Consider the following 25,024-nt stretch of genomic DNA (forward strand, 5'->3'; position numbering starts at 1 on the left):
TTTAAACTGAGGATGAATATGCCTGTCACATTAAAATGCTTTATTTCAAGGCATGAAAGCTATTTGCCTCCACCGGTTTCATTGCTTCAGTAGACTGAAGACCACGAGTTACCCGACCTTTCCCGGACCAATAAATTTTCCCCATCAACATATTGCATTTTGGCTTGGAGCAAACAAAAAACATTGGACCTACTCAGACGAAACAGCCTTGGAAATAACAAGATTTATGGGGGTATATGACCCCCTAAAAAAAAGAATGTAAATCGAGAAGATGAGAGGCACAACAGGGAAGCTGGTGATTAACTAAGATACCGACCATACTCCAAAAGGCGTTCCAAGTTCCGTTATCAAGCATTCTAGACCGAGTGGTTCATCTCATTAGTTTGCTTGGCATTCGCTTTCGCTCGCTCTCTAACGTTCTCTTCGAATTAAAGGCAAACAATTAGGATTGGTGGGGCATTGTTTCCCGATAATTAGCAAACGAACATAGGGCTTCAGCGATTGCCCGGTGAATTTGGTTCCCATTGTGGGACATAATTCCGACAAGTTCACTCGCAAATGACCCGGCCGAGTTTTAATGACATTCAAAGTTGTTTGACCGCCCGGGAAGCTAGCACAATATTTGCTTGGTCCACCCGGCTTCCCTTTTTCCAATCACATGGGATCGAAAAGGACTCCATTCATGAGGGACTATCAGAACTTGCAAGTCTTCTTTCCGCCGTTGGTATCGGGAAAAGATAAATGGAAATTGATGTTTCAATCATCGACAAATGGATCTTGGATCATTCCCTCGGAGATCCCGTAATCTGGTGAAGATGACTAGAGATCGACCTTGTTTGAATCTAGACGAAGACTAATAGGTGAGAGGAACATACTTTAAGGGGCTCTAAGGGGGTTCCGCTCCATATCAAGGAGTCCACTGAGACCAGGCATGGAAAGAGGGGAGGGCTTGGCACTTGGCGTGACATCAGTGTTCAAGAAAAGAAGTAAATTCTTGGTGCGAGTCTGGTGTGAGTGGGCTTTACTCCTTCCCCGCTGTCATTTGGCTCTTCCTCCTCAGCGATTTCGGTGATCCCTCTTCTAACTAGGGCCTTAAGCCGGCAAAAGGCCTTGAGAAGGCCGATTTGCAGGCTGAGGATAGTAGCGAGGGGGGAGGCAAAGACGAAGGCCTAGCCACCGAACTTAGTTCCAACATTCAATGTCCAACCAACGGGGAAAAGAGAGGAAAAGACGAGAGATAGAGCCACAGCTGTCGCACAGCAACTGAGACTAACCACACCCGTTTGCTGTTGCAACAGCTAAGTTCCAATGCACAAATCCACTGCTAAGGCCAGCTGAAGACCGCTCCCTTTGCTGTTGGCCAAGGATAACATAACGAGGGGAGCAAAACGAGAAGGAAAGATATGAGCGCCCTCCCCGTCACACTCAACCAACATGGTTCGTTTTGGCCATGGTGATAGGCTTGAAATGCGGAGCACATGCAAGTCTGGACTTCTCCAAATAAGGCTTGGCAGACTTCATGAGGAGGAGCGACGACGACGATCCCATTTCCCTCCACAGGAAAGAAGCCGTTTGGAACAGCTGTTTTATGCGAAGGGCGCCAAAAAGGGAAACCGGCTGCGCTGTTGTGGAGACGGACGGAGGGACGGACAGAGAGACGGACAGAGGGACGGACGGCAGGACAGCCGGACAGCTGATTGCCTTCGTTCCATGCTTGTGTCTCAATTTTAACCCTCTCTTGCCTCGCCATGGCAATGCCGGAATGAATGGAGCCTTTACCGATAACATGTCGGCATTCTAGGAACTAAATACAAATCTGAATGCTATCGGTCACTTACCTTGCTTAAGTTTCGACAACATTTTCGTTTTGTGTTCGTCGGAAATGGGCTCGCTTAGCACTATGAGAAGATAAGCACCGGTTAGAGGACTGAGGGCACCACCTCCTTCAGCCCCGGAAGCGGTTAAGGCACCGGTAGAGCCACTTCCATGCTGGAGGCCCTCCAGCCTCATTTCGTCCTCGGATTGCTTTTCATTCTCACTCATTTTTAACTTGTCCACTACAAGGGTATCGTCTCCGGCACCAACTGCACCCGCGTCGACGAGACTCATCTCATCCAAACTTTTGTCCGGGTGCGACTTCGGAAAGGTGTCCGTCATCATGGAACTTCCATAAGGTGTGGCACAATCAGACTGATGAAATAAAGAGAGGGAAACTAAGTATCAATATCCATGTGTCATGAACCCTCGGAAGGTTGAATCGGGACTGACGGACCACCCTAGATCTGCCATCAAAAAGGAAAACCTTGCAGTGTGGGACGAGGACGACGATGAGGCTCTTCCAAGGCAGATGTCGTCGTGGGCTTGAGGTCGAACTCCGTGTACATAGCGGTCGACTTGGCAGCCTTCTCTAAAGCAACTACCGAGGAATACTGTCTACGAGAGGGAAAGAGGGAGGAGGTCGACGATCAGTATTTGCAGTACGGATACTCTACGAATGAAAGAGAAGGGGGAGGGGGAGGAGGAGGAGGAGAAAGAGGAGGAGAGGAAGAAGAAGAAGAAGCAGAAGCAGAAAACGAAAACGAAGAAGTGGTGAGAGGGAAGGAGGCCGACGATCAGAGCGAAGAGGAGGCAAAGAAGTAGGGCTTTTGGAACACTAGCTCTTCGGGAAGAGTGGAACTACATACCAAAGAGTAGTAATAGTAGAAGCAGACGAAGAAGGAGAAGAGGAAGAAATGAGGACGATAAATGGCGGAGAGGCCAAAGCGACAACACCAAACCAACGCCCCTGACTAGAAAATCGCTGCAATGCCACTTTAAGTGGTGAGTGTGTGGGTGGGTGCACTGGTTGGTTGGTTGGTTGGTTGGTTGGTTGGTTGGTTAGTCGGTTGGTTGGTTGGTTGGTTGGTCGGTTCGTTGTTCTCTGCAGTCTTCCCTGACTCTCGGTTGGTCTCAAGGAGTTGGTAGAGCGTAAAATGAAACATCCATTTCAAGGGTAGTCAATTTGGTGAGATAAATAAGGCACACTTGATTCGATTAAAAAGGAGGACATCTTCCTGAAGTAGGGAGACGGCACCAATCCGTACCCGTAGTTATGGATTCCGAGCACGAATTAATAGAACATCTCTCCTGTCTGGTTTCACCCAAGACATATGTGGCTGTGTGGCTAATAGCTGTCACAGTTGTCACTTCTCCAATATCGTTCCACTCACTCGGTTGAGTCCAGTGGTACGATGCTGGGTTGAGGAACGAACAAAATGGGACCGCAAACCCGACAGATGGCTTCTGACTTCTGGCTTTGGCTCCTCAAGGGAATCTTTAGCCTCAATCTCAAGGGACAGAGGACATAGCAAAAACAATGGCAGAAATAGCTCCTCGTTGTGTCATCCATTCACTTTTGAATGGACAATGAGACGATAACTCAAGAGGGTGCCCTTGTGAAGAGAAAGAGAGAAAGAGAAAGAGAGAGAGAGCTAATCAAGAAGGAGCCTCTCAAAGCGGCCTTTGGTCTCATTTGTTCCATAAAAAATGATCTATAGGCCAAAGTGGACCATTTTGGACGTACATCGAACCATTACTCATCCGAAGGAGCCTACTTGAGTCTGGACACACAGTTTGAGTGATGGTGTAATTGTTTGTGAAGTAGAATACGTACAAGGCAATCGTGGGCGGAAAATTTACCAACCATGAAAAGACCAACCCTTCTCATAAGAATGATTACTTTCGTCAATATCTAGAAAAACAACATCGCAACATATCAACCTTGAGGCACACTCTGGTCCATTGGCAATCGTAGTGAAATGCCATCTACAACAAAGTAACAGCCAAAAAAAGCTTTAAAAAAGTCATCGATCCAAACCATATCACTTACAGTATTTATGATTTATGATGCATGTTGAAACATTTTAAGAGAAACTTATTCACAACTGAATTGTCATTATCATATCGTTTCGAGAAAAAGCTACACAAGGTGTTACTTTCTAGGTCAATTTGCATTCGTGTTATGCTTTTTGTCATTGGTTCGACAGCTTACGATACAAAAATAAAAACCGCTTATCTTTGGCAATTGGTACGAAACTAAAAATCTACTAAAATTTACTATGATAACGTTTTTTCCGTTCCTACCATATAATTGCCACCCTTCCCTACCAAATCACGGAAAAAGCAATCAAACGAAGTTGAGATAAAAAAAACTTCAGGAAATGGCCATGTTGATGATTGCATGAATATTTATTTACATAGATGCCAAGTGAACGGTTAGGGCGGATAAGGAGTGTTGAAAACCTTTTTGATCTCCTTGTTGTTTTACTGTACCTTGCCAAGGTTGCATCAACAAGTTCTGGCAATATGGAAATAGCCTAATCATGGCCAGCAGTAGCAGAAACTGTATCTATCAAAATACTTGCTCAAAGGTAATGAAACGACTTTAGTTTTGTAACCTGAGCTGTTATGTCAATGTTTCAAAACTTATAAAGCGAATGAAATTCGATGGAGAAAGCACCTCGTACGCACCATCCCATTTGGTATTCGAAGTAAAGTCCGACGATGGCAGATCTTGATTATTTAGTATGCTAAAGGACCATTAAGGTCATTGTGAATAGTGCAGAGTGAGACTATCGAGATGGCAGCCAATCTAAATTATTGTCTTTGAAATGGTTCAGAGTTATTAATAAGCTTACGCCTGGGATTGAATATTGCATTTCTGCTCGATAACTAACTTTTTTCAGGGCGATTATTTCAACAGCTATGGATAGGCATAAAGGTCTATTTGGATAAGCTAAATCAAAGTTTTTATCTGTTACAAAATCATCGACTTGCGAAGTTAAAGACTTTTCGTGGAACCAGAAGTGACCTTCTTTTAATGAATAATTTATTTCTATATTCTCAAAATGGAAGTATCTATTGATAAACTGCCGATGAACATTCTTATGCAAGGTAAGACTTGTTTATCCATGTTTAAATCCCGACCAATTAAAAAAAGATTCAATAAATGAGTTGCTTATTGCTTAAATAACAAAAACATCATCGACCATTTAAGACCCGCATGGCTGACAGAAATTTGATTCAAAATTATTGAAGTTGCCATTGCAGTCTTATTAAAAATCATAAAGTAGCCTATTGCTACAATCTGAAAGGTCACTCGAATTTAAAGTGATGATGGGTCCTGATAAGTAATAATCTGTATACTTCAATGTAATATCATAATGTCTCCCCAAAACATAAACTAGGGTGCCTTCAGTTATTAATTGACGTGCAATAGTTTGAAATCTTAATTTTGGTGATAATTGTATTTGCCAAAATTTGCCCCCCCCCTCAACTTGCGAAATATAAATGAGAAGCCAGCTGCCACATTAGATTGTGCAAAAAATGTTGGTTTGTGGACAGAGTGAGATTTCCAGGGCTCATTGAAGGAACCCATAAGAGAAGAAAGTACTTTAATTACTAGCCTGGATGGTGGAGGGCTCAAAAGTTTTTTAACCCTTTACAATCACTACAATTGACCCTAAAATAGTATGGTTGAGGACTCAATCTTCTCGGTTTGTCCCAATAAAGTAGCTTTCCCATTCCCACATTGTTCCTACTTGCCTTAATTGGTAAAAGCTCAAGCTTTTCCTTAAAACGCAACTAGAATCCCAATACTTTACACACAAACCTGCGCGGTTTAGGGTATCAATTTGAGGGTCCAAGCTAAGTGACAATTACTGGGGCTTTTAATTTAAAAGATCATGCCTTTTTGAAATCTTTTAGTGATTATATGACCCTCATAAAGAATTATTTTTTCCGAGCCCTGATTATTACAAAATAAAACATGACCTTATTCACATCATAAGCTCAGTACAAAGCCTACAAATGAATTTAGATATTCCTAGTTAAGTTTTGAATTCAACACCGAAACTTTCCCGTTCAACACCTTCACTGAAAAGCAACGAAGTCCATTGAAGCAAGATCGCTTTCATGACTAAAAGTTGGCCTCTGAGAAACCAAAATAAGCTAATGTGAGCGACGGTGAACGAGAGAGGAAACCTTTCTGCCCCTCCCTGACGAATGATCCCCTGATTGCATGCTTAGCAATACCTTTTTGGCAAACATCCACAAAAACTGTTTGGTCCCTCCATTGCGTGTTCTTGGAACTCACCGCGGACCAAAATATGCAATGGCCCTCATTCGTTTTGACCAACAGTGGGAACAAGTTCAATGACGGGTAAGCTGAATTTGATTGGAACCTTTCTGACATCTTTATTGGCTCAAATTTATCATGATTTGTGATCCTCAATCCCTAGGAAGGGATAAGGAGTCACTCACAAGTGGGAAAATCTAGGCTCGAAGATGGAAAAATTCACTGGTACAATTGGTTCATTCCCCAGCAGAACTCGAGTATATCAAGATGAGAGACAGGATGGTCTTTCCCATGATTGGTCTCAAGACTAGCTGATTTTAGAGCTAGATCAAAAGGTGGTCCAAGTGTCGTCGTCGTCGGGTCCAAAGTAAGGCTTGTTGCATTGCTCGGATGTTCCTCATCATTTAGTACTTATAGTAGTAGGGGGCGGCAACGGTGTAGGGGTTGATGGCGGAGTAAGGGTAGGCGGCATAGGGAGCATAAGCGTAGTTGGTGGCGTAGGTGGAGGCATAAGGAGTATAACCGTATCCGTAGATCAGAGCGGGGTCGGCCTCAGCCTCGCGCTTAGCAATATGGACGGCACCAGCGGAGTCAGCCACGTATTGGCCCTTGGCGGCGTATTGCCAGGCAGACATGGCATCGTTGGCGTAGACCTTGTCCTTAACATCAATGGCCTTGGCAGCGGGGACGACGTACTTGTTAGCAACCACGGGGGCAGCGTAGTAGGGAGAATAGGCAGCCCAAGCGGGGGTGGCGGCCCAGGTGGCGGCGGGAGCGGCGGCGTAGGTGGTGTAGGGGTAGTAGCCGTTGTACAAGAATTGGGCATCAGCCTCAGCCTCGGCCTCACGCTTGTAGACGGTATGCTCGACATCGCCGTTCTTGGCTTGGTACTTGGGGGCCAAAGGCACGTTGTAAGCCAAGGGAAGGGCAGCAGAGGCATAAGTCTGGTAAGCGGTGGTCAAAGGCATCTTGTAAGCCCAAGGGGCGGCGACAGAGGCATAAGGCTGGTATTGGTACTCAATCTTTTGCTTGGGCTCCATCTCAACCTTCATGTCCTTCTCGGCCTTGGGGTCCATGGCCTTCATCAGGGGAGAGGCGGCGTAGGTGGTGTAAGCCAAAGGAGCATATTGGCTGGTGTAGGCCAAGGGACTGTTGTAGAGGAACTGAGGCTCAGCCTTGACGAAGGCGACGGCCAAGAGCTGGAAGGCAAATCGAAAAACATGATTCTGATCGATCGGAAATGATCGACTATTTGGCTATTGAATGATGGTGGATCGATGAAGTTGTTATTTTTGGGCACTTACGAGAACAATGGTCTTCATGATGCTAATGTTGAAGTGGCTACCTTCTGTTGATCTAGCTCAAGTGGGAATGATGATTTGGATCGTCCATGCTCGAGTTTATATATCCGAGCGTCTGGCTTTCGAGGGTGGTTTGCCGATGGTTTTGTTTCTCTTGTGACCAGAACCGGATCCCGTCGTTCGATGATCGAAGCGATGGTAGTGAAGTGAGGAGATTGGTCAGTCCGGTCAACGGACCACTCCCAAATAACAGCATCACCACCCAAAGCCAAATGCCCAGTCTCAAAGAAGCTCTTTCTCCTCAGACGGCTGAAAGACACCGTGGCTAAGTCTAGCTTGTCAACCGTATTCCAGATCCTCACCCAGTATTCAGTCCCACTAGGTACGGTAGATTAATTTTTGGGGGGCAACCCGCTACTTGCCGTGTGCTTATAGGTTTGAGCATCTTCAACCCGATGTTTTTTTCCGGGCAAAAAGGGGTGGGGACGAGGGCAACCAAGAAAAAGCAGTTTCTCGTCAAAGAGTTCAAAAGAGATGCAAAAGAACTGTTGAACAGTTAAAGCTTCTTTCTAGTTTAATGTGCAACGTGTTACGTAACCGGTGACCCGAAGCAAATATATTGGGAGGGAACGGAGGGCCGGTGGACATGTTTAGAAATGCCTCATTCAGGTGAATCTAGACTACGAGAATTCTTTATCGTCACCATATCAAGTATCTTGCTTTGGGCCTGATCCACTACCTAGTCTGACAGTTTAGTTCACTAGTGGGCAATAGTACAATGTGGGGTTCATCAAGCTCGAGTAAGCATTAGGTTCAGACCTCGTTCTTTTGTAAAGACCCGATTCGACAACTCAGGTGAAATGAACCGAAGTCAGATCCATCTGGGGAAAAAGTTTTTACCTTCGGTAATATTTTGACGAGGATTCCTTCTGAATCGAACTTTCTTCTTTCTTTCAGAGAATAATTGCATTAAAAGATGAGAACTGCGAGTAGAACATAGGCCTCTCTTGAACATACGTACCTGTCTGTTGCTGTTGGTCTGACGAGTGGGCTAATTCCAGTCATCTAGTTTGACAAGTCAGTCGGAATTGTTTGTTGATGTAATTATTGCTTCACTTCTGCAATTTGCTTTTCAGTGTCTTACGGGCCATGCAACATATGAATTTGAAAGGGCTCCAACGCTTTGATGGTAAATGATATCTTTTCAGGTACAATATGTTTTTGACTTAAAGTAACATAGAGTTTATTTCATCTTCAAGAGCAAATCAGGGTCAGGTGGAAGAGTGCATGGAATAATTTGGGGGAAGGAAATGATCTATGGGTAAAGGTTAAAATACTTTTAAGTGTCTGCTCAAGTTATATATATTTCAAAAGCTATTTCTTGGTCTTGCCTGATTATGCAACTTTGTTCCGAAGCCTAGTCAGTAAAAACATCGTTTCTTGCGTCTCTAATCTTGCTTTTGATGTACGAGCATTATAAGTAATTTTCTACCAGCCTTAGCCATCAACAAGCTCAACGATCCAAAACTATATTTTGATTTTATAGTTAGGTTAATTTACTTGCTTTTTGCCTCAGATCGATAGCATGGCAACGATTATTTTGTCACGCAGGGTGAATGTCTTTCTTTAATGCTCTCCTTATTTAATAATTGTAGGCGTGGATGGTTTTGGCAGACAACTTGGAAAAGTAGGGCGATCGAGAAGAAAACATTTTCTCTTTTGAAAACCAGTTCTCATGGGCAGTTTTGACTTTCATCAACTCAAAGGAAGCAGTCTGAGAAACCTTATTTCTTGGCTCTCTGTGCAGGGGCTGGAAAATAAGGTTCCAGTCTCTCATGAAGCTTGGAAGCACCTTACACTTGTTTTCTTTTTCAAGCCGTCTCGTTTGAATAGCATGAAAGAGTAAACTCGCTTAAGGTGTTCTGACCTTGTCGACTTTCCTCAAGCCACTTTTTCATAAATTCTTCACATAAAGCAATTGGTATTGAATAAGTAGCTATTGCCCCCTTTTGTTCCCTCCATTACAGATTCAGGACATGGTGCATTTAGACGACCCTTGGTTCGACAGATATTGCCGTCCCGTATGGCGTTCACATGACTATTCTTGACAACATTGCCACATATTTGAGCTGGAATTGCTCTAATTCCGTTCTTAATATAAGTAAGGTAGTCTGCAAAAGAGAAGCTGGATGTAGAAAAACATCTGACCAAGTTAGGATTAAATTTCGGTCAGTGTGGTCAAGGGATGATTAGGATAACACATATTGTCACTTTATTTAGCACTAAACATGCAATATTGAGGCCTTTTAAATAGTAGTGATTTTTCTTGGGCTTATGTACTGAGTTAGACATCGGGGTTCTTGGGGGTAAGTTGGGCTGCAGAAAAAAGGCTGCTTTTCTGGGGCTTGCAGGCCCACTGCAGCGCTATTATTGTGATTTCTTTTAATCTTGAAGAATTCTATTAAAAATGTTGAACCTCACACGTCTTATTAGGACCTTTGGTTGAGCCACGGACAACTAGAGATGTGGACTGCGAACGGAATCAAAAATTCCTTATCTCCTAAACCCTTTATTCCAAATAAGCCCTTGTTACGACCACAACATCTTATTGAACAGATGAACTTGGCTAAATTTGAGCTCAAAAATATATTTAGGGAACTCAGGAATTATGTCTAAATTTATGTAGTAAACAATACATAAAAATAGAATCTCCTAATCAGAAATGCCCTTGGCCAGCTACATAAGCATTTTGCAACATAATTATGAAACAAATCATTGTACAAGTAAATAATCAAAATAAATTGACTTGCATTTAAATCCATGTTTCTTTTTTATCACTTCTATTTGAAAAGTGGCGCAGAATTGCTTTGACCAAGAGTAGGCCGATTTGTCGGGAAGTTCGTTCACCGTCCATATTTCTAGAATTTCGTGGTTGAGCTGATATTTGTCAGTATAATTTGGCAAAAGTTGTGTTTCTTTGCAATGTTTTGGCCATCAATTTCTCTGTAAATTGTCAATCCTCCGTCGCTTAGTTAGCATTGTTGAACCCAACAAAACATCCGCTGCCTTAGTAGAAAAGGAAAATAGAGAAACCGATGCTGGGTAACAAATGTTGCAAGTTTTCAACTTGCCCAAGCCAAAGCATTTACAATTTGTTGCGGCCCTGGCAAAGTTTATGGTCCGTTCCAAAATTTCTCCTTCCAAAGTGAAGGACCACGAGTTCAATAATTTTGTTGAAAGGTTCACTAGCAAGGAATTGCCAAGTCGACAAAGTGTCACTGAATTATCAAGGAGCACAGTAGGGATTACTTCATGGTCATTAATGAAAGCTAGCTTATTTTTGTACTCATTGTTTTATTCAATAATCAAACCTTTCAGCTACTATTGTTGAACTTGGAACTTGGTCTCGCTCTTTTTGTTTTAAGGTAAGCCAAATAAAGTAATACTCCAGTGTCACCAGATGTTGGATAATTTCAAATTTCTGGGTTAATTTTGATGGTCATTGAAGAAGGATATTGGCCATTCGGTAGTACCACATGCCTTCAAAATATGGGGTATTTTGCTTGCATTAGGGAAATTTTGAAAAAAAAGGATTTGAAATCAGCCAAACGTCAAGAAAACTGATTTAAGTAATGAATTAGAGACACATCGTCTATTTGTGGTGCATGTAAAATTAGAAAGTAGTTACCTCCTCATTGCCTTGCTAATATTTCAGTCAAATAGTACTCTTTCTTTTTTGGCCAGAGCAAACATTGTTGAAAGAAAAAGTCGTCACTTTCGGTAATGGTAAAAAAGGTCCAGAAGACGAGGTGAAATAAAAACTCTATGTTAGGCCCAGTAACAGCAATGGCAACCTTCAAACCCACATCATTATCCATTGAGCTCAGCACACAGTAAATCTGGAAAGGTTGAATATGCCCAGAACATAAACCGGAATGTTAGCTTTTTAGCTTCAAGTACCTCTTTTAGGGCTCCCATCACGAGGGAAAGAGGGTACACAAGCAAAATGAAAACCGCCTTAATGAGTGGTAAAACGTAACCCTGACTTTCTAGGTCTCGGAACCAGGGCTGCCTTAAGATTCGTTCGCAATCATACATAAGTCTTTATTTCTTTACCCTTTATCGTTTGAATTGGGAGCCCTACCAGAGGTTCTTCAAGAAGCTAAAAAGCTGATTTTCTTGTTCGAAACTCATCATATCACTACTATTCAGGTGGATTCGACAATGGGGTGTCTAGACAAAACCATGACATCAATCCTTGTTGGCCAACAACTCATTCCTAGAGAGGGCGTACCTGAGGCAAGTTTTTTAAACGCTCGTACCTCTGAGTTAAGGCTTGGACCTTACACAGAATGAGCATTTGCTCACTTCTTTGGCCAGTGTAGTTTCATACCGGTTAACGTCCAAGCCCCTAACTCCAAGGTACGAGCTTTAAAGAACTGGCCTCTGATCAATCTCAAAGACAATGACACAACATATAAGTCTTCAACAGGCTTCAACAGTGAGTGCACGTTATAATTTTTCAGAATTTGATAATGGCAAAGCTCATTTGTTTGCCATTGATGGAGCGCCCTATTGTGCCAAGGTAAGCAAAGCTGGAATAGAAATATTCCCTAGCCATATCTAGGGGAACATTATTGGCCCATGGACTTCATTGAGGGCCCGAATTAGTAAGATACGAATTCCCTACGATGCCTCAATTTATTTCAGGCCAAAAAATACGTATGAATTCACCTCGTCTGTGTAATAGTTTTGCTACCTCCTGCCAAGCCTCACTACCCCTGTGACTGTCATTACGCAATAGGGAACATGTCTAGAAGTAGTCCTCTAATCTTGTAAGCATTTGGAATTTAAAAAATAAAAATAAAAATATTTAATGAATTGCATAAACATGTCAAATATTGGCTAGATATTGTAAGAAATACTATGCGTTTGTAACTTTTTGCAAATTTTGGCCGGCCTTAATCACAGATTGTCAAACAATGAGGGATAATTTTGAAGGTTTAGTTGATTCCATTATTTTCTTCCCGCCGGCGGCAAAAAGCGTGTCATAGGCCATTTGGGCTGTCTTGGGCGGCTGGGACTAGTTTTGGCCGCTACTTGTGTTTTGCTTTACTTAGCATTACCAAGGCCTGAACCATGAATGCTATAGCTTTGAATCAGGGCGTAAACACCCAGGCGCATATTTCCTTCAAAAAGTATCATTATCTCTTCATTTCAAGTTTAAAGTTGTGAAATCAACTAACTTCACTGACTCGTACTATCTCGAGCGGCTAGACAATTCAAAATGTTTTTCAAGCTTATGCTCCTTGAATTTGACCATCCAGTATGAAAATGAGGAATTTTTTCTCGCTTTGGTCATAATGCATGCACCAAGTTCAGCTCGGCCAAGTACCATTCCAAAATCTTGGAGAAAATGCCTTCAAGACTAATCTTCAACAAGTCCTACTTTGGGGCTTGAGACTGACCTTAAAGTCCTGCTTCAAGTGCGAATTGAGAATATGGGCCAGAGCTCATTTTTTTAACCAAGGAGTGAATCTTCGATCAAAAAAAGATTCAGTTAATCTCGATCTTAGATTCACTCCTTCGCTTTCAAAAACTTGGCTCAGTTCCGCCAATTAAACGAGTTTAAAGTACTTGAAGCCCAGCAACTTTTAAGCCAAGTAATTGGTAATCTTTTTGAATGAAATGTGCACCTAGTCAAGTATCGGCCTGCCTGAACTAGTCCCATCCGCCGAAGACAGCCAAAACGCCCAAGATGGACATTTTGCCGCTGGCGGAAAGAAGATAATATAATAAGCTAAAGCCTTCTAAATCGTCATTCATAATTCATTTCATAAAAATCAAAATTGGATGCATCGTTAGGGAAATCAAGCATATGCTTTTTGTCGGTTTCAAATATGCTTTCGTTCCAATGACTTAAAGCGTTTCCAAACCCATATCCTTTCAACTGAGCTACAAATACCTAGACATTAAGGTGAGCTTGAAACCTGGTAGCATGCGAAATCTCAATTTGGATCAATGCCAATTTGAAACTGGGTTTTGAGTATGAGATTAACAGACTTGATAAGTGCTAAGCTAAGGCCATCTCCAAATATACTTTTTAGTTTGGTATGACGTTAGAAGGGGCCATTGTTAGGCGTTGTTGACTCAAAATTTGTCTTTGTTGAACGTGAATCCCTGACTCCTTCTAAGTCGACACAGGACTCACAAGTACATGACAATATCCCCATACATACAATGTTCAAGCATATCCACAAACCTAAAATGAATTGAATCTATTTCTTGATTATCTCAGGCAACCTTTGCTCTCAGCAAACCGTGTCTATCAGTCTTCGGACCTCTACGGTAAAAGGTTTTGAAGAAGATGTCCCCAATCGCTTGAAATGTAAAATTGATTGCCTCTCCAAAATGAACAGATTAAATCAAACCCATCGAAAAACTCAAAAATGAGGACCACAATAAAAGATGATTTTAATTCAAAACCTAATTCGAAGCTAAATTCTGAGCACTCTGTTGCTGAAATGTTAATAAATGATCAAATTTATTACAAAGGGATGAAAATGGGTTGCTCGCTAAATTGTTTACATATCAATTAGCTATCTCAAGAAGTTCAAACTTTTTCAACATGTCTAGATAGTTCCCTAAACCTCGTGGGTTTCTATCAAGCGATCAAAGAATTTTTCTACTGCTACTTAAGAACTAGAACCTGGCTATGAGAACACGTGCACCGTCAGCGAAATTAAAAGTGTGCGCCACGCCTTGATTGAGGGTATAAAAAAAATGCTTTGGAAAACCCCAATTCTTCCCATTAGATGAGGAAGCAACTGTGCCCATCAAATATGATGTCACTCAACATTGTAAGTATCACTCGACCAAATTTTTAAGTCACTAAACTCAAATACAAATATCGTGATAACTATCCGATTTTATTTTCCCAGCTTGTCGTCGTGGCTGACATCACCACAGAATCTCAGACCTAATACAGCTTCAATTCCTCCAACATTGGCCCTCTTTATTGGCGGCTTCATTATCCTTTGTCTTCTCGCGAAAACCCGCAGCCTTATCCCGCAAGGTTTTGATGGGTCCAAAAAAAATATTGATAGACGCCTTACGTTGCACGAAATGTATACGTTCTTGTTATGTTATGTTATGGACGCGTGGAGAACAGACAGACGATGTACTCTGGTTGAAGCTCTATTGCAAACTGTTTATTGAAGGTAGTTGGGCATGGATACAAGAGATCGTATATACACAGAGAGCATATATGAAGAACGAGAGAGCATGATGCATAAGCATGGCGTAAGCCGTGATAACCTAAATAAGGAATAACACTACACCTCCCCCCAAATTATATGAATCACATAATTTAAACATTTGCCCACACGAAACTGTCCGGTGTTGAACTTGATGCCGTTGTACAATTGGTGACATCCTGGAACCGGTCTTCGTTTAAAGATGGGGCCGTTCTTGAATCTGGGGACGTGTCATAAGACATTGTCCGTTTGTAAACCACGGAAGAACACTCGTGGTTGAACCTGTTGCTGTCTTGTCTTGACGCAACGTTTATATACACATATAACACAATCACTAACACCACCAAGATAACGAGTCCCATTTGGGCTGTGCCAACATGGATCTCTACAATGTGAAACCAGAACTCTGTTCCACCTCCTGGGGTTGAGAGATGATTCTTGAGAGGGGCTTGCTCCCCATGATGCACACTTGACGTTTGATCACCAAGTGAAGATTTTGCCCTTCCTCTCTTCTAACGAGCACTTCTTCGGGGATAAGAGTCATCTTCCTCGGTATCTGACTCGACGGTAATAGGAGGCTTTATATCAATAGTAACTTGTCTAGCCAATGGTTTGATGAAGATTCATTCCTCAAACTCCTCCGTCCGTCATCCATGAGAATAATGTACGAACATCCCGAATCTCTGATCGCTTCAATCGTTCCAAGCTCTTTTCCAGGTTTTGAAAACTGGGTGCTGAACACGCACTCTTTGGTTGATCTTGAGAAGCGAAAGGGTTCTGTTCTTCGGTTGAAGTTCACTTTGATGGATTTTTCGGCTCGTCTTCTCATACGAGAAGCAACTCCTTGAGCCATAGCCCCACGGCCCCGGTAATGTAGGTAGAAACCTCTTTGTCTTCGCCGAGAAACAACTGCGATGGTGATAATCCATCCGCTCGAGGAAGTTTCTCCAAGTTGCCAAGGCTCTGTCAAACATCAACGGGTCGCCTCGTCCTTGACACTTGTAATAAAGTCCTTGATGGCCTTTACTGCCGATTCTGCTAACCATTGCTTTCAGGATTGTAAGGTGACGACAATTCATGCAAATATTGTATCACAACAGAACTTTCCGGAATTCGCTACGAAACTGAAGTCCTCCATCAGTGCGAATCCGCGTTGGGAAACCGAATTGAAGAATATTCTTAAGAGAATTTTTGTGACTGTTCCCGTAGTCAATGAATCAAGAGAGATATTGGAATGGCCAGCCCGAATATCTGTCAACTACCACCAGGTAGTGACGTCCAGCAAACTCGAAAAGGTCGGCTGCAATTTGGTCCATGGGTCCCGTAGCTTGATTCTTCTCCTGGAGTGGTTCTCGCTGTTGGGTCGGTCGACGAGCTTGACAAATCTCGCACCGATCAATCATGATTTTGATGTCATTATTGATCCCAGGCCAATAGTATAGCTGTTGGGCGGCTTTCCTCGTCTTCACTATACCAGTATGTGGTAGGGTGAAGGAAACGGAGAATTTCCGTTGGACAACTTTTGGGAATTACCATCCTTTTGTTGTCCAAGATGAGAAGTGATGACTTCCCGAGTAACGAAAGATCATCCCACACGTTGGCATAAGGACGTGCGGGTGAGTTGGAGATAACTCCTCGATCTTCTGATCTTGTTTAAAGGCAAGGACCACTTCCTTATAACTTGTGTCCTGCTCTGTGGCGTCAAATATAAATTTGAGGCTCGGGTCATCCATTGCTGTTGTCAGCGGCAAATCCAATGTCATGATCATCTCACCCTCCTCGGGGCTGAGAACACCGGTGCACGAGACAAAGCATCAGCGATCAGATGGGTTTTACCAGCAACCCATGACACACTGAACGTAAAATTGGACAATTTTTCTCGAAAACGTAAAAGTCGAGAGTTGTGAACTTCGTCCAAAGGCTTGTCGAAAATTCCGACCAAGGGGCGGTGATCTGTAATCACACTGAATTTGATATCACCCAACAAGTAATATCGACACTTTTGAATGGCCCAAGTAATGGCCAGGCATTCGAGTTCAATTGTGGCATAACGGGATTCCGTCGGGGTTAGCGCGCGAGAACCACACTGGATGAGGCGTATCTCATCCTGAGATCCACGTTGAATCAGGGCAAAACCGAGTCCCTGTAATCTCGAAGCATCTGTGAGCAATTCCGTCCGAAGTGTGGGATCGAAATATAAACAAGAGAGGCCGAAGTAAGCACTTTCTTCGCCTTCTTAAACAGAACACTGTGTTCTGGCAGCCATCGAAAGACAACATCTTTCTTGAGTAAGTCACGCAAATCACTGGTGACGTGGGCTAAATCTGGGATGAACGCTCCCAACTGGTTTGCTAGTCCCAAAAAGGAACGTAAAGAAGTGAGATCTCCCGGCTCTGGGAAATTGCTAATCGCTTCCAGCTTTGCCGGATCGGGCGAACACCTTGACTGGAGACGATGAAACCTGCAAATTTCACTTCTTGGCCGCATGCAAACTTTTTCTTTGAAATGGTAATACCATGTTTGCGGCACCTTTCCAACACTGCACGAATTCTCGAATAAAGAACGTCTGGGGTTGGTGCTTGGACGAAGAATGTCGTCCACGAGTTTAAGTACTCCAGGTAAACCCTTGATTGCCACATCTGATCTATGGCACCATTCGTCAGAACTCGCGTTGAGTCCCAGGGGGCTCTGTTGTAGTGGAATCTTCCACTCGGCAAAAGGAACGTCGTGAGGAGTGAACTGTTCCGTCCAAAGGAATCTGATGATATCCTTGAACAGCATCCAATTTAGCAAAAAACTTGGATGTATTATCAATGCTGTTGATAATGTCTCGACTGGAAGGGAATGGGTGGATTGGCCGTTTGACGAACTTGTTGAGCTGCGAGAAGTCCGTGACTAAACGTACTCCGGCTTTTCCATCTCCCTTGGGCACAAAAATGCGGGACTAATCCAATCGGTTGGAGCCCCGGAAGAAGGCGATATGACACCAGAATCCATAAGGTCTTGGATAAGAAGATCCGCCTCTTCTTTCATGTTCAGGGGCACTGGTCGTGCAGTAAGAACCCTTCGTGGCATAATTTCCACATTCCGCAGATGTATCTTCATTGGGGAACTGCTATATTCCTTTTGGTTAGGTGATCCCCAACACATCTTGAAATTCCGAAAATATCGGATTTAAATCCAAATCTTGATGGCGTTGATCCATCTGTGCAGCTAGCGCGTTTGATCCAACTTGCGCTCTTGGAAATCTCCCGGAATGACCTGTAATTTTGAAGGTCTTGCCATCCACCAAAACATCTTCGTATACATCCGAGCATACGATTGCTTTCACATAAATCTCCTCGGAGTTTTCAATGGAGAGTTTGAATTCAACGAATCCCTCGCAAGCCAAGGTATTGCCATTGGCTCCGGTTAACATAACTTCTTCTTGAATGATGGGCATTTTATGTTTTCTGACCAAAAAAGGTAGAAATAACTGTCCGCGTTGCTCCTGTATCTGGCAGGGCATCAAAGGTGAAACTCTTGCCTTTGAGCGGGACTATGTGGACATGTAGTCTGGGTGTTGGAGTGAGGACATTTGAGCTTGCAATTTGCAAAGTTGCGGCCGTTCACCTTGTCCTTTGTGCTCGTAAGTAATGGCCCGTTGTGTCGGATACCATTGTCGCGATTGGCCATACAGACTGGCTTGATGTGTCCCTGTTTTCCACACTTGTGGCATTTGGCATTTTTCATTTGGCAATCATCAGCTGTATGCCTTGAACTTCCACATCTGTAGCATTCCATGTAGATCGTGCTTCAAATTAGTCTTCCCCGAACTTCTCCCCTTCGTCTTTCTTTGAACGGATTGAGACGATAAATTTGCTGCATGGCTTTCTGGTCCCCCATTGCTTTCAGGGTGGACTGAGTCACCTCATACGCTTGTGCCCGTACGATTCAGCTTTTCCAGACTTGGACTCTCGGATTTCAAAAACAATTCCTTGAGTTTGGTATCCGACGAAGCACAGATGTATCGAAACACATAGAGGTCGTCCACGGATAACTTGTGAAGATCAGCCTCTCCCCTTTGAACGGAGCTTTGCACTGAAGTCTGTGAATTGCTGGCCTGGTGATTGCTGAAGACGAAAGAACTCGAGCCTTCTTGCAAAAAGTGGATATTTGAGGAGGAACTCTTTTTCCAACAGAGTAATACATCCATCATCACCAAATATCGGGTATTCTTCTTGAATCTGATCATGGATCCTGGCTTCTAACGGGGCATCTACGCATATGCGAAAGTATGCATGCTGTTCTGAGATCGAGCAACGATCCAAAGAGCTTGAACTGTAGAAAGCCTTGAACTTTATGACCCATGATCTCATTTCAACGGGTGTTGGTCGCGAGTCAAAACAAAGGGTTTGAGAGCGTCATTAGCTCTGCCCTTTTGAACGGTCTGGCCATCTGGTGGCGGGGCACTAATCAGCGCCGGGGTGGGTGTTCCCCGTGTTTGATGCCATCGTAGCAAGTAGCTTCTGAAGAGTGGTCTGATACAACGAGTTTGCACTTGTAATTCCACCTTCATATGCATCAAACTCTGCAGGTGTCAGTTCCTGCAGCCTTAAGAGAGTCTTCAACACCTTTTCGAAAGCATCCTTTAAATCACCGGAAATACTTTCCAACTCTGCTGCCGCCAGAGAAGAAGGTTTGTCAACAACAAACTCGCACAATCGTTGAGCGTTGTTCACCACACGGGTCAAATGTCCCTTGTATCCTCTCAGGGAGGCATTTAAAGACTTACTTTCCTCGTTGGCTGTCATTATCACCGAACGCGTCTTAACACTTTAGTTTCACTGTAATATTGAATGTTTTGGTAGCTTACGAATTTTCACTACTTTCACAATCTCAATAGTCACAAAATCCTGCGACTGCGCCATGTTATGTTATGTTATGGACGCGTGGAGAAACGACAGACGATGTACTCTGGTTGAAGCTCTATTGCAAACTGTTTATTGAACGGTAGTTGGGGCATGGATACAAGAGATCGTATATACACAGAGAGCATATATGAAGAACGAGAAAGCATGATGCATAAGCATGGCGTAAGCCGTGATAACCTAAATAAGGAATAACACTACAGTTCTGCACCTCAGAGGGCGCTTTCTCAATCAGCCCTTACTAAATAAAGGGCCAATCAGGCCGATCCTTCTCATTGAATTTTAATGCGTTTATGTTGTTTTTGGCCAATTCTATTAAAATGCTATGTATAGTTGGTGACCTGAGTAACATGATGTCCGGAAAAGAAATTGCGTTCAAGGCAAGGCACTAGTAGTTTATTTAGCAATCTACCGTGCCTCTTCTCGTTTTCTTTGTGCAGTGTGACGTTGCAAGTAAGGACCCTTATTGGGACTTTCATCATGTGCTAGCTGTTTTTGTTTGTGTGTACCGGAAACTCCAGTGATACAGTTTTGGCCAGTCTATTTTGCTTATAGAGCCAGCCGTTGTTCCGTGTGAGCTCTGCGAGTGCCAGAGAAAGTAATATGCAATTGAACGGTTCACGTCCAGATGGGAGTATTACGGTGTGTGGTACAAACAAACGAAGACAACTAACGGAACATGCAAGTCCCAAATGATCGCTCCCCAGCTCAATGGATTCATATGACCTTATGTAAGGTCCAGGACCTTTCAACCAAGAGAGAGCCTGAGGTCGAGACCAAAACTTAAAGACCCACCTCTGATAACAAACCCTATCAAGGGATGAGCAACACATATGCTTCAGCTACTTATGCATGAAATATCGATGAATATTTGGCGGTCGATTGGAAACGAATTAGAACTGAAGTGATGAAGTTGGACCCCATTGAAAAGAAAGACATGCCTATTCTTTGAGGCTAAGAAATCTAATGGGTAATCTTCAAATCTGAAATGAAATTCCAGGAATACAAGTACAAATTGTAGCTGAGGGAAGTAACATTGTAGCTCCTGAGGTTCCGGGGCTCATTATTCATTCTTAGGATTTAATTTGTTCGCTCTTTTTACTTCTATAATTTGATGATTTGCCAGGGATTTTCTCTTGAAACTGTTTCTCAAAACAGAAGGGGGTTTTCTGTACCCAATTTTTTAGAGCGACCCACTGAATCTTGGATCGAGAAAAAATTTAACGCATGTACCCTACTGTAGTACGATATTTGCTCAATGCAAGATTCACTCTTTCGCTTTAAGAAAATGGGGTCTGTTTTAGAATTCCAAAGAAAACGATTACAAACGATTCCACACGTTGATGAATTTCAAAGAAGTCAAATTTGTATCCAAATAAACTAAAAAACAGTTTCCTTTTTATTGCCTCCTTATGTTTTGTTTTGTTTTTGCCTGACGAAAAATGACACATTATGAACCTATTCTTGAATATTCTTTTGTATAAAGTTCCATTCCAACACCAAACAAGGCGATTAAAGAATACAGGAGATGCGATAAAACGAGGTGCTGAAAGAAGTAATGAAAGAAATACCCTCACTGGTAGGGTGAAACTATAAAATGAATGACAGAAAGAGGAATATTACGTACATGTATGGCACACTTTGACGTGCTTTCGTTCTTGGATCATAAGGGTTTGGTACAGAATGCATTTTTTTAATTTTCTCAAGGAGGGCAACTCCCTGACAGATGATTGTAGTTTTTTCAAGACGAAACCGAACGCACATTGAAGCCATTTTTACGTACTTGAGTTCTCGTCTTTGTGTGGCTTAGGTATTTCTTATTGTCTTGTCCGTAAGAAAGGAACGTGCAGGCTGATCTTCGATTCAAATTTTCACTAGACCCTGAAGAGCTTTGTATGTTCATACCATGTTGCAATTCTTTCGTCACTCTTCAAGAGACATTGTTTTTAGCTCAGACAGACTCTGTGAGTAATTAAAGTTGCCGTCAATCCCACGAACATGTATCGTAAATCTTTTTGGAACGGCTTCCATCGTGGCATTGTCCTGTCTCATCACAGAGACAAAGGCTGAATAGCCATATCCCTAAGTAGTAAGCACATAGGCCTTAAAAAGATTAATTAAGACGCCCCTCTTCCTCGTGGTGTTATACCGTCGGATCGTTCCCAATAACTCACAGGCCCTGGAGCACTGTACTGACACATGGCCACTAAGCTTTGGCAAATTGTCCATTTTATTGTGTTTTTTATGAGGGATAGTACCTCACTGTACGATTTTGGGCGAAAGTTGTTAATTTTTTTATCCAAATACCATTGAAGCTAGTTCTGGTGTTGGTTTGGTATTCTGCATAACTTCTTATGATGTTAAGTTAGCAAACGGGCAAAAAATCTATATAATAATTTACTTTAAAACATCGTTAAAGACCAAATATGTAAAAAAAGTACTAAGTTTTAAGAGCACATTAAGGTGCCCTTTCACACTAAATTATGTGAAATGTGTTGAGCAAGAGCTGAGTGAGTTTTCAGAGATTTTTTTGCAAAATGAGCCTTACCGCAATTTGCAAGACTTTTGATAAAAAAGTCATTACTTAATTATCACAACAGTCTCTCTAGTAGTCACAACAATCCCTCTAGTAGTCAATCAAATTTTGTGGTAATTCAAAGTGTATGTTTTCCACTATAAACACTATAGAAATAAAGGTTCTCAAAAATATTTATTTAAATTTGAACTCAAATTCATGCAAAATTTATTCATTGGATATTTTCGCATATTTGGGATTGATCAGCACCCCAAATTCAATACCTTACTTTGTCCAGATGTGTTGCCAAAGAATGGTCAAGATTTTTTGCTTACATGCGCTCATAAGCACAACACCTCGAAGCGAAAGGGTTGGTGAATGAACAGGGAAAGAGTGGTTCGTAGGCTGAATTTAAAAGAATTTCTTGATTATGTTTTGTGTCCACGCATGGTCAGTTGGTCACCTTACTCACCAACAGGCCAAATTTTACGGTGTGTTTTTGGGTTTAAGTCGCGAAACATGTTCTCTAACTGTTGATATTTGTAGTAAATTTAACTTTTGATGCCTCTTTTAGTCTCCTTTTCATTCGTCTATATGTCAACAATACTTTTTACGATAGCAACATTTGCCGTTGTAAAAACATGCGGCAAAAGATGGAAAAGCATGAGTGCCATGCTGTAAAAGCTGCATTGAACGGCCTTGACAAGAAGTCATCCATGTATCATGTCAATCAGAAAGGCAAATATTCTGGGCAGTTATTCCGGCCAAGGGCGGTTTTTGTATATAAAAATAATGTAACTATGTGAAAAATCAAGTGGGAATTTTTATTGTTCAGAAAGGTGTTCAACAAGTCCGTCGTAACCAAAGGACAAGACATCAATCCTTAGTGCGTTATGCCAGCAATTAAATAGCGGAGAGCTCCAAGACACACCTGACGACTGATGCCATAGACGGTACCCACGGCACGTGCTTGGCCAAGATTAGGTTGATAAGTCTGATGATTTTTGTTTCTTCATAAATGTCAACATGTAAAGAGTGTACCCTCTCTCTGAACAGGAAACACTTCAGCTTCAATTTATACAAGAGACTTTTGGTGTGTTCGCCTTCACCTACATCTACCGTATTTCCCATGTAGACAGTAATCTCACTAATTGATTATTTTATGGTTGAATTTGTGAAAATGTTTTTCACTCAAAAGGGATTAAATAGTAATACCCGTTCCGTTACCGATACTGTTACTTTTGCAGAAACGTAACGTGTTACTGGTAGCGTTACTCAAGGACTCAAATTTCTGCTCGACATACAAACAATTTTCGTCAAAGTCTGGTTGGTTATCAGTTTACATTTTCTGTGACGTACGGCATTACTAGTTGCATGACGGAAACCCGTGGGTTAGTTTCAAACTGCAATCCTGATTTTCCTATAGTCTAGTTGTTTGTTGCACACTTGCTTTATTTCAACTTTTTTTACCTTGAAAAGAAAGATGAAAAAAGTAATCACAATTGTAAAAAATATTTACACCAAACAACCCTCAATCCCTTGTATCCTTCTACCAATATACCGTTGTATATTCGTCATTTGCTTCACGTTAAATAATTCTATAAGCCTCCAAAAGTAACGGAATCAGGGTAATGCGTCAATTCTTTTGGAAACGGTTCAAGCCCTGGGAGTGCGCCTCCAAAGTCTCCAAAATCGAGCCGAACTTCCCTACAGACGACTCGCGTATTTTACTCTGTGAAAACAATCCCACTTGCATGTTGGATGATCCGAAACGTGAATTCTACTCATGCGGCCGTTTCCGGATGGCATATGATTGTTTGGGCGAACATCAGACGGAATATAGAATTTTTCTGTCACGACACCTACCTTAATTCTTTTGAGTGACTTTTGCCCCCAACACACTCCCCATTTGGACGTCGCCTTTGGCACGACAAACCTCATGCATAATTGAGTTGGAGATGAGGATTTTGTCAACGATAGAAATGACAGTCGCTAATACTTTGTTCGTATTAGGAAACCCTGCTAGTTTTTTTGGCGTCTCTGAAAGGCAGAGCGTTTTGACGATCGCAGACTGTAGAAAACGGTCGAACATTTATTGGATAGCCATGAATTTTGTGAGAGGGTTCCAGAAGGAACAAGTTTCCAAGGCCAATAGCATCTCTACATGAATTGTTATAGTCGCGATGCAAGCTCCCTCTTGTGACTCGACCTGCCACTTTTTGTAACTCTGAGCTTGAATCCTAGAAAGTAGGAAAATAGCGCCACGGATAAAACGTCACTGCAGTCAGATTATAAAAATTTCGTTTCATCTTGAAAAAAACGCCTTGCCATGTCATTGGGGATTTAAACTCTGTTGGGAAACAGACTACAACCAACGTGAAATTAGGCAATAAAAAACATTTTCTCAGTCCTTGACCAACCTTGGATGGTCATGGGTAGTCATGGCCAGTGTACTTTAAAGTACAATTTCAGAAATAATGACTTGTTGTTAAGTGATTGTTTTTTTTGTAGCCTAGGTCAGGGACTTTAAAGAGAGGAAACATCACGGCTTTCCTTTGTCTGCCAACTTAGGCCATTGCATTGAGTTAAGACAATAACTTTTGTATAAGTAAAACAAGATTGCCCATGCTACATTGTGCATTTATGTGTATTTTTTAGTAAACATTGATCTCTTTGATATACAACTCTGTTCAAATACCAAATATTTCCGAATTAGTCTTAAAATTCAGAAGAATAAATGAAATTACCATGAACATCAAATAAATAAAAAACAAGAAAATTGTATATAAGATCAATAAAATATTGTACAAAATTTGCTCAAACACATTTAGAGAAAGAAAATGAACAAGAATCAATTCATAAGGAACTTTCACAGACAATTATGAAAAGAAATGTATGAAAAAGGTAAAAAAGAACATGTACATAAA

General features: G+C 42.1%; 2 protein-coding genes across 2 annotated transcripts in view; both read right to left on the reverse strand.

Annotated features, from left to right (window-relative positions):
* LOC131879560 (microtubule-associated protein futsch-like) overlaps positions 1-2,222 on the reverse strand; it is a 44,235-nt gene extending 42,013 nt beyond the window's left edge. The window contains 1 exon segment of the mRNA XM_059225916.1: positions 1,839-2,222. Coding sequence (XP_059081899.1) covers positions 1,839-2,157 — 319 coding nt within the window. The 5' untranslated portion in view covers positions 2,158-2,222.
* A 3,987-nt stretch (positions 2,223-6,209) lies between these two features.
* On the reverse strand, positions 6,210-7,735 carry LOC131879100 (uncharacterized). The gene is made up of 2 exons (XM_059225308.1): positions 7,420-7,735; positions 6,210-7,314 (listed from the first exon to the last, which is right to left on the reverse strand). Exons 1-2 carry the CDS (start codon positions 7,435-7,437, stop codon positions 6,520-6,522), a joined length of 813 nt encoding a protein of 270 aa, XP_059081291.1. The 5' UTR covers positions 7,438-7,735; the 3' UTR covers positions 6,210-6,519.
* Positions 7,736-25,024: the final 17,289 nt, after the last annotated feature.

The sequence above is a fragment of the Tigriopus californicus genome, chromosome 4, assembly GCF_007210705.1.
Source record: "Tigriopus californicus strain San Diego chromosome 4, Tcal_SD_v2.1, whole genome shotgun sequence".
Taxonomy (NCBI): Eukaryota; Metazoa; Arthropoda; class Copepoda; order Harpacticoida; family Harpacticidae; genus Tigriopus; species Tigriopus californicus.